We start from the raw sequence: 9,959 nt of genomic DNA, 5'->3' as shown, positions 1-9,959 counted from the left end.
TTTGTGGGTTGTGAGGGATGGTTTGGTTTTTTGGTTTGTTTTTTTGTGACATAGTGAAATTCTTAAGTTCCCAAGACTCCAGCTCATCTGTGCACCCTGTGCAGAATGAACCCTGGATCCTGAGTGTGAGAGGACACTCAGGGCAAGTAGATCTGCAGAACAGAGCAACGGGAGAGAACAGAGGGGAAGCTCCAGAGAATAAGATCAAGAAATAAACCTTGAAACTTAACTCTGTCAGCAGCTATACCAAGTCCTTTTCGTGAACTTTTTCTTTCCCTCAGCTGCCTCATTTTAACGGCTCCCTTGACAGATGGAGAAGCTGATACTTAGAAAAATCTAACTTCCTCAAAGTCATCCAGCTGGTGAGGCAGCACTGAGAGCTGCACTTAGCAGCTGTCTGTAGGACCCTGGAATTCTCACTCTACCACGTCTTCCTTCTCCAAGGAAGCAGACCCTCTTAGACCCCACAGCAGCCTTCAGATAAGGAGGCTACTCAGCTGGAGCCACCTACAGTTCTGCTTCTGCACCTGGACCTTATAGAAACTGGCGGCTGATGGTAATAAATGGCAACTGGTGGTATTATTCCCATTGACCTGGCCTTGCTCATGTCTCTAGGAGGCAGGAGGGAGCCCTGGAGGACTCCTGCCCGAAAAGTGAGTATGAAAAAGTACTAGGATAGCATCTTTCCTCTTTTCGCCTAACATACTTGGTACTTAAAAAAAAAAAGGCTCAGCAGGGGTACCCAGGCCTAGAACTGTTGGAGAGAGAGTAGCCTCAGGTTAGACTGAAGGATGAACTCCAGGGGCAGAGGCTGGGACCCCATCCCCAGGAAGTCTGGAACTCTGAACTCATCCTAGTCTGCAATTGCTCAGTTCTCCTGTGATAGATGCAAGAGGTTAGAAGAGCCAGGGGCTCCAGGATGGTGAAGATTGAAGAGTTTATTTTCTAGGGTTTGGATGCTTCTAGGTAGATGTTCTGTTGGTTTGGTGGGGTGGGTTTAGAAAAGTTTTCTCTCCCCATTCCTCTTATTGCCAGTACAATCCAGAACATAATGGGAAATACAGTGCTCAACAAACAGCAAGACAAAGGCCTGCCTCACGGCTGTGCTGGAACAGGGCCTTGGGTTTAGACGTGAAGCTCTGTACATCCTAAGTCCTAGGCATGCTCCCAGCTCTGAGAGGGCATCCAGGACGCCTTGTGTTCAGGATAGACTTGAAATGACTTGAGGTTGGTGGAAGCAGAATTACTGCTCTAAAGGAAAGACTCTAAGCCAAACGGAGCTGGGTTAGGGACAAGCTGTTGGTGGAACTGCAGGCTTTGTTTGGAGCCCACTTTGGGGCTAGACTTAGAGCTGACATAAAATGGGGTAACACTGGCCACACCATCCCATCCCCTTATGTGTTTTGGCCCCATGGAGGATCTGATTACTGGGCACTTACTCAGTTACTGAACCAATATTTGGGGGTTTGCTGTGGGCCAACACCAAGGTTCTGAATTTGCAGCCCATATACTAGAAAGGCTGGTTCTATGAGTAGAAAGGAGTTAGGAAAAATTTCTGAGAAATGCTGCAAATATTCTTTTCTGACCTGCTTTTTAGCGCTGGTATCAGTCTAGGCTTCGGTTTTTTTCATCTGTACAGTGGTTGGGTGTGGGATGTCAGACCTCAAAGAATTATCCCACCTGCCCTGATATTCTATGATACTGCCCCAGACAGAAGGTCCTGGGCACATGCAGAGTGTGGCAGCCACTTAAAGAAGCCCATTCTTTCTCTCTGGGGTCTCCTATGGTAGAGGAAGTGGACTGGGGGTCCTCTCCATCACATGAGCAGCATGTGTGTCTTCTTGCAGCAGGCCATGGCACAGTGGTGGTGGCTCCTGCTAGGGCTGTGGACAGTTATGCCCACCCAGGCTGGGGACAAGCTGCTGAATGTCTGCATGAATGCCAGATACCACAAGAGAGAACCTGGTCCAGAAGATAAGCTCTTTCTGCAGGTACAGAGACCCAGGAGCTGAAATGGGGCTTTCTTTCTTTCTTTTTTTTTTTTTTGCAAATCAGGAAGCAACACCAATGCCAAAGTTGTCTCTGGACCACAGATTGTTCAGTTCCTTAGGTGAAAAATATCCCAAAACTCCACCATTGAGCTACTCTGGCCATTTGAGAGGGCCAGAAGGTGATCCCAAAGACTCCTGTTAACTCAACACAGAGCCAAAGAAACCTTCCTACTGATAGACCTGGGCAACAGAATGACCTCCTCCCAAGCTGCTGAAGGCAACTCCCAAGGATGTGGGAGGAAAAGCTGCCATTGAGCATACAGGTTCTTTCACACAGTGAAACCCCAGCTTCCCCCAGGTCTCACTGTGGCTCTGCTGCCCTTGCTTTCCCCCTAAAGGCCTCTGTTGCCTCTCAGGACTGAGACCCTAGAAGTTGTGTTCCTACAGCACTGCAGCAGCCTGTGGCAGGGGGCTCACTGTGCAGGTGCCTGCTGTGTTCTAGGTAAATACTGACAGATCCTCGGGTTCCTCCTCTGCAGGAAGGTGCTGACCCCAATGAGCTCAGACTTTCTCCTGAAGGACACACTCACTTCTGCCCAAAACACTCAGCAAGCCTGCCTCTTACTCTTCATGCCTATTGCTTTTTCCTCACCTTCAGTGTGCCCCCTGGAAGGACAATGCCTGCTGCACCGCCACCACAAGCTGGGAAGCTCACCGCTCAGAGTCATACCTTCACAACTTCAGCTTGATTCACTGTGGATTGTTGACCCCAAGCTGTCAGAGGCACTTCATTCAGGCCACCTGCTTCTACGAATGTTCCCCTAACTTGGGACCTTGGATCCGGCTGGTGAGAAGGCAGTAGGCTGAGCCAAGCACTGTAGAGTAGGGGCATCAACTTGATCATATGCTGGTGTCTCCAGGAGGAACTGGAGATGCTGCCCCATATAGACAAGTGCAAAACCAGAGGCCTTTCTTGGAACAAGGGATGCAGGGGAAGAAGTATCTGGCCCTGGAGCATGGCATGGGGGAGACTGGTCAGATGAAAACAATAGGATGGGGGATGATTGCCACAGGAGGCATGGGGGAACTAGACAGAGCTGAGTTTGACTTCCACCTTTCCCTACTAGCTGTACAGCCTGAGACAAACTATTTTGCCACTTGGCTTCATTGTTCTCATCTGTAAAGTAATACTATACGTAGAGATTGCATCAGGGATGACGTACACATGGCACCTGGCACAAGTACCACTGTAGCTATTAGTAGTCTTCAAGTGTCTGCTACTGATGTTCCTGTCTCTTACTTCACCTGCACTCAGGTGGACCCACAGGATCTGGAAGAGCGAGTTCTGGGCGTACCGCTGTGCCAGGAGGACTGTGAGGAGTGGTGGGCTGACTGCAGCAGTTCTTACACTTGCAAATCCAACTGGCATGGAGGCTGGGACTGGAGTCAAGGTAAGTGATACAGCAGAGGCCAGGAGAAAGGCAGGCCCATTGGAGCCTCCAGTCTGGGTGCAGATCAACACTCCCTAGGCTGCCCCAAGAGATAAAAGATGGGGACATGGGAGGTGACCACTGAGGAGTGAGCTCTCCACTGTCACCCCCACAGGGAAGAGCCGTTGTCCAGCAGGGGCCCTTTGCCGCCCTTTCCCAGATTATTTCCCCACCCCGGCTGACCTGTGTGAGAAGATCTGGAGCAACTCCTTCAAGGCGAGCTCTGCGCACAGGAACAGCGGGCGCTGTCTCCAGAAGTGGTTTGCACCCGATAAGGAAAACCCCAATGTAGCCGTGGCCCAACATTTTGCCAGCCTTGCCCCAGCCTGGGAGCACTCCTACACCCTTATGGCCTTCTGTCTGTTCCTGTGGGCCCTTTTCTGAGGACACCTTCTTCTCCCAATCATTTTTCTTGCTCCCACCAACTATAGGCCAGGCCATGACCACCACCTTTCTTGGGAAGGGGAAGTTCAGGCCATAGTAGCTAGTGCCTGAGACCCCCACCTCTACCTGAGAAGCAGTTGGGAACCAGCAGTGCTACAGTGACCCATACCTTGCCTTTACCAAAAGGATTCAGAATGGGACTCCACGAGTTCCATCTTCTTGTGGCCATTTGCCTATCCTTCCATGGCAGAGCATATGGTAGCAGCCTGGCCTCCCATCCAACCATAGAGCTTTCAATAAAATGTTGGTGGACCTGTCCTCTCTGTGAATCACTCTGCCTCAGCTTGTCTGCTACACTAAGTATCAGAGTTAGCATGCTCCTTAAGAGTTACTAATTTCTTAATATCTGCCACATATCTTTATAACACCACTGTCAATACCCACCCCTTAGAAGTGATTCATCATAACAAAGACCCAAAGCCAGGTTGAGGGATGGGGTCACCCAGCCCACTGGTTCAATTTTGGATACCAAGATTGGGGCAGCTACTTCAACTGCCCTCTTCCTTTACCCACTTTCTTTTACTCCCAGAATCACAACATACTGGTCTGGATTTTGGAAACCTGAGTTCTAATCTAGCCTTTCCACTTTCTATGTAACTATTGGCAACTCCTTTGACCTTTAGACAGGATTTCTCACTCAGCTAAGGGGAATAAGGTTGTTGAATCAGATGATTAAAATTATAAAAAAGAAAAAGCTTGTTTCCTAGGGTACAGTGTGTGCTTCTGTGGAAGTGCCATGTTCCCCAGAAGGAGATGGCAGCATCAAATGGAACTGGAGAATGGGTACAACTTTGAGTCTCTGTGAGTGGTCTGCTCTCTGGGAACTTTGTGGATCCAGAAACTCAACTCCTCCCAGCACTACATGACTAGTGGTGGTGACTTCCTTACAACCTTTTCTGTGACAAAGACAGTTCTAGCACCTGAGTTGGCTGGCCTTTCAAATAAGTGCTCGTTCTTGCCAGACACTAGCAAACTCTGCTCATCAAAGAAACTCGGCCTCCATTCTTTCTTACCTGTCTTGAATGTGCTCATTTACAGAGCAAGCCTTGTCACAGATAGAGCATTGCAATCACAAAGCCATACATGCTGCTTAAAACCTAGGATAGGAGGCAGAGGGCAGTAGGTGTAGGGACAAATCTCATCACAGGAAGTTTGCAAGAAAGGTTGTAAGGCAAGAGCTGGGTCATGAGAGAAACAAAGGGCTTGAGCCCAGTGGAGGAAGGCATAGGAAGGGGATGCTGATCAAAACTCAAGTGATGCCTCAAGGTACCAACCATGAGGAACAGGAATTCCAAATTTAATCCAATTTAGTCAGAAGATGAGGAGATCAAATGTGCAAAGACAGCCTAGGCAAATTTTGAGACCCTATTTAGGGGGGAAAAAACTTCAGTATTGGCTGGAAAACTGCAGGTAGGTAAAATCTCTTCAGGATCAAGGATCAAAAAAGTGTCTGAGGTGATTAGTTTAATAAAGTTGAGAGTTTGATACCTTTTTAAAGAATTTTAGGGGATAAATATTAAAAAGCATGCATAAACAGATTAAAAACTGGACTGAGCAAAGCCAAGATAGTTCTGGGAGCCCTAATAGCTTTTAGTGGTTATTGATCATTTGCCACACACCCAGGGCCTTCCTCTGCTGAGTGTGTAACATGTGTGCAGCAATTCATTGGATCCTCGTGGAAGTCTTGACAGGTATTCTTATTAGCCACATTTTTCAAATTAGAACATAAACATAAGTAGGTTTGAAACTAGAAAAGTGTGATCCCATAACTCCAGCTCATAGGCTTGCACCAAAGAGCCTGGTAGGTAGTTAAGTGGAGCTGAACCAAGTGTAGAGGTCTTAGGAAAAGAGGGAGGGCTGGCTCGCCAGGGAGAAGTCACAGGCAAGAGGGAGACTGAACTTCACTCCTTTCCTGTGGTTGGCAGGGGTGGGGTGAACTGTCAGAATTGCAGTTACATTATCCTTTCAGTCAAAGCAATCTATACACATTGCCAAAAGCCAAAGGACTTCCAAGCCAAACCAAAAGAGCCCCAGTAAACCTGCCCCTCCAACTCCAAGGTCCCCACCAGATGCACCCACTTCTAGCCATTTCTCGATTTAGCTAGACACAAGTTACAAGGAGTGGCTTATCTTTTTTGCTGCATATTCAGACTATCTTTTTGCTCTCTGTTCTATCAGAGTTTCTCATCTTACTCTTCCAATCTTTTTAATTTTGGCAATCCACATTTAATTCCAGGAGACTCTTTTTTTTTTTTTATTCCCTTGTTGTTTTTCACAACCTACTGTTTTGGCTTTATGGAAGTAATATCTTCTTATGCCTCACCAAAGATCTAATTAGAATTATTTTTCAAAAGCTGTTTCTAGTCTCATAATGATGATTTCTCCAAGGTCACTCTGTTCTATTCTGTTCTGATTGTCTTTCATCTGCTGCTGGGTGTTGCCCTTCTGGTGACTTTGGCTGTCTATCCATATTTAAGAGTGAGGGGCTACATCAACATTTCTAGATGTCTTTTCCTTCCATGATTACTCAGGTACATCTTCATTCTCTCAGTATAAAGCTGCTAAGGTTGGAGGGTTCTGAGCATTGGAGTGGGGGGGGGGGTAACTAGATGTTGTTACCAGGGGTGGAAATAAAGGAAGACTCCCAAACAAGAGCAGGCAGAGGCTGTTGATTCAGAGCTTGCTGTAAAGAAGCATTCAGGCACCATCACTTGTATTTTGGCAGAGACTCAAAGGCAAGCAGAGCAGTGGGGAAACTTTGGAGTAGGAGAAAGGGAAATCCTCAGATCTTCTCTGGGTAGGACTGGTGTCAGGGAAAGCAACAGGTAGCTGAAAGCTGTGCGTCCCAGGTGCCTGGCAAGGGGACCATTTGGCTTTCTGCAGTTTGTCCTAAATTGAAGCAGCAATAAAAACTAGGGAGTTGGAAGGTATTAATCAAGTCCATGTCATTTGGGACTGATTGTTATCGGTGTTATTGGATGGTTTCCTGGGCTACGTGACAGACACAATGGTCTAGACAATAGTCTAGACACTACTATAAATAGTGTAGTGGCTTCTAGACTAGTTATTGTAGATAATCACATTTGGAGATCTATTTCTAATATCGTCCTGACCATTGTCCATTTGTTTATTTGTTTTCTCAAGACTGAGTTAACAGGGGCTATCTTGGGCCGGGGGCCTGACACTCATGTGAAACTTCAACGCTATCCAGAATTTCATCTAATTTTTAAAGAAGTCCTCTTCCAAGGTCCACTGATTAATAATGATGGGCTTTCTGAACTCTGATTTAGGCAAAGAACATGGTGAGGTGAGTGTGTTTATTTTTCTCTCTGCCAACTCTGTACTCAGAGCATTTCAGAGGTTTGCCTGGCAGATCAGCTCTGTCTTCCACCACAGCTGGCTCCCACACTTCCTCTAGCCTCCCCTTGACCCTTTGATTGCTTTCATATGCTTTATATTTTCTAAATATTCATTAAACCTTCTTTTCTGATGATTTTCTTCTCATGCTTTTGGTAGAGGAATAGTTGGAAATAAACAATCGTTTTAGTGGGAGTCCAGGCATTCATTTCACCCTCTGTAACCAGTAGCTGCAGATTTTTTTAAGATTCAATTGTTATATAAACAATAACTTTAAAGAGGGCCAAATGAAAGAAAAGATAACCAAAGGAAATATAGGATGATTTTCAGGAGAGAAGTGAAATATGAAGACAAATGTTAACTAAATTTTGAGTAACCTTCTAGGAGTCATGAAGTCAGGCTAGATACAGGTAGTAGTCCAGAAAAGGTCAGATTCAAGGACTATTAGGAAGATAGAATTTGGAAAAGTTTGGATCATAATTTTACATGAAGTTCCATAAACATAGGTATTAAGTAAAATGTGTGGAATAGAGAACTGTTAGCAAAAAATCAAAGGCTTTGGGTAATTTGATGATGCCTACAGTTCAAAGAGGTCCTGGTGCTGGCCTGGATCCCACTCGGTCTTGAGTAGACAGGAAGAAGCTGGAGGATGCTGCTTCTGCTGTATGCAACCCAGTCCCTTTTGCATGTTAGGAATAGCCAGCCCCATTCAGGTCCTTCCTCTGAGAATACTGGGAAGTCCTGGGTGGCAGATGAAAAACAAAAATAAAATTTAATATACTGTCTTTAATTTAAGATACCTTTCTGAGTAACGCTTTGCAGGAAAGTCCCTCCCCAAGTGCAGAAGTGGGTGTAATCCGGCATTTGTTGCACAAAGACCTTGTTCCCAGACTACGTTTATGTGGCTGCCTGAAAAAGAAGTGCCATGCCCCCTTCCAATCTCCCCCACCTCCACCTCCACAGAAGTGACTAATTCCTTAGGGGTTTCTTAAAGTTTTAACTATTGAAGGACCCAGATTTGCAGATTATTCTGGGTCTCAGGATAGTGTCTGTTAGAGCAAATCGTTTTCCTAGCCCCAGAAGGAAAGATGAATTGAATGCACTCAAAAGGCACACTGTTTATGCCAACACCACCCGTTATTTCCCTTTTCCTTTATTCCCTTTGTTCTGCTCACATCCATACTCTGAAACCAAGCCAAAATACAAGTGATGGTGCCTGAATCCCTCCCTGCAGCATGCTCTGAATAAGCAGCCCTGCTTGCTCTTGTTTGGGAGCGTTCCTTTATTTCCACCCCTGGTAGCAGCATCTAGTTAATCCCTCCCCTCATCCCCGGAGCCCTCCATCAGAAACCACTTTTGGTGGTGCTTTGCCACAAATGAATGGAATAGAAAAACAGAAGGAGGAGGGCTTCCTGGGGAGGTGGGACTGAGGGGAGCTTTGAGATGCTGGTGAGATAGCAGCATGGGGATCTTGATGACAGTTGAGCTGCAGTGCAGGAGAAAGGGCTAGGCCAGAGATTGGGCCCACTCTTCCTAGAAGTGTTATTTGGTGCTGAGGAACTTAGTAATCCTCTAAGGGAAATGTGAAGAGAAAAATGAAAAGCATATGGGGAGTCCCCTTACTTACTTGCAGCTGGTAAAGATATATGGAAAGAAACCAAGAGTAAAAAGGCAGGTAGAAAGATGTCTTTCAAGAAACACAAAAACAAATTCTGGTTCCCTGGTGAGCAGCTGTGGATCGGGCAAGCTGAGGCCGCTCCAGGGAAATAGACCACCCAGCGTCTTCCGAGATCCAAGATCTGCACCATGGTGGAACTTAGGGTGTTGAGAAACAAAGCAACCCACTCACCTCCCTAGTAAGCCGCAGTGAGCCTACTGGTACATGGGCTGAGAATCCCATCCCCTGTCCCCATTAGCAAATGGGAGCCAGAGGTCTGAGCATCTCTTGGGAAGTTGACATGCAATACAGCAAATAAGAAAGATTTCTTTCCACCATCTCTTTGAAGGCAAATATTGTTATCACTGTTTTGCTTTGTTCTGATTAACTGTATTGCTCTATTCAATATTCTGTTTTTGATAAGTTCTATAATAATCTGTATTTCATTTTATTTTGCTATACCTGATTGAAAGAAAAACTATTGTGAAGATAATGAGACATACTATGGTACCTACTATTATTATCCTGGTAACCTGCTGTGATATTCTATACCAATTTCACTGCACTATCTCAATTGGCTTTGTTCTGTCTTATTCTGTTGTATTTTACTACCTTCAAAATAATAAACAAAATTTTAAAAATTCTGTGTTGCCATCCACATATCAATCACAGAGATAATTTGGTCCATGAACTTAATTCTTTTCATGATTCTGGTGGCAAACCCAATTGGACAAAAACCAAATCAAGCTCTCCCATAAGGTCAACATTGCACCAACATTTAATTTGATTCAGTTCTTGTCTAGCTCCCTTGCAACCATGAATTGTGGAAAGAATTGAGTTCATGAACCAAAGCACCACTGTAATTTAAATTAATAAATAGTATTTTTTATTAATGCATGTTGTTGGTATGTAAGATTACATTTATGAGGGGCTGGGGATTTAGCTCAGCAGCATAAGCGCCTGCCTTGCAAGCAGGCAGTCGTGAGTTCGATCCCCGATACCGATAAAAAAGAAAAAGAC

The 9,959-nt window shown here is 45.6% G+C and overlaps 1 protein-coding gene across 4 annotated transcripts; it reads left to right on the top strand.

The window, feature by feature from the left end:
• The first annotated feature begins 245 nt into the window (after nt 1-245).
• Nucleotides 246-9,580, top strand: Izumo1r (IZUMO1 receptor, JUNO). 4 transcript variants are annotated; one of them, XM_063256226.1, is made up of 5 exons: nt 246-653; nt 1,848-1,991; nt 2,650-2,838; nt 3,307-3,442; nt 3,642-9,580. In XM_063256226.1, exons 1-5 carry the CDS (start codon nt 564-566, stop codon nt 3,863-3,865), a joined length of 783 nt encoding a protein of 260 aa, XP_063112296.1. In that variant the 5' UTR covers nt 246-563; the 3' UTR covers nt 3,866-9,580. The 4 variants fall into 4 exon arrangements, with proteins under 4 accessions (XP_063112296.1, XP_063112297.1, XP_023420357.2 ...); XM_023564589.2 differs by having other exon boundaries at nt 262-653; nt 1,851-1,991; nt 3,597-9,580; XM_063256225.1 differs by having other exon boundaries at nt 263-653; nt 3,597-9,580.
• The last annotated feature ends 379 nt before the right edge of the window (nt 9,581-9,959 follow it).

This window comes from Cavia porcellus, unplaced genomic scaffold (genome assembly GCF_034190915.1).
Source record: "Cavia porcellus strain 051 isolate PalLab524CR breed Dunkin Hartley unplaced genomic scaffold, mCavPor4.1 scaffold_9, whole genome shotgun sequence".
NCBI classification, from domain to species: Eukaryota; Metazoa; Chordata; class Mammalia; order Rodentia; family Caviidae; genus Cavia; species Cavia porcellus.
This window is presented reverse-complemented; position numbering and strand designations above follow the sequence as displayed.

Excerpts from the sequence above, each read along its gene's own strand:
- Izumo1r (XM_063256225.1), top strand. The coding sequence starts at position 564 with ATGGCAACTGGTGGTATTATTCCCATTGACCTGGCCTTGCTCATGTCT. Across the intron at positions 1,992-2,649 it reads AAGATAAGCTCTTTCTGCAG|TGTGCCCCCTGGAAGGACAA; the intron begins GTACAGAGACCC and ends CCTCACCTTCAG. Across the intron at positions 2,839-3,306 it reads TGGGACCTTGGATCCGGCTG|GTGGACCCACAGGATCTGGA; the intron begins GTGAGAAGGCAG and ends ACCTGCACTCAG.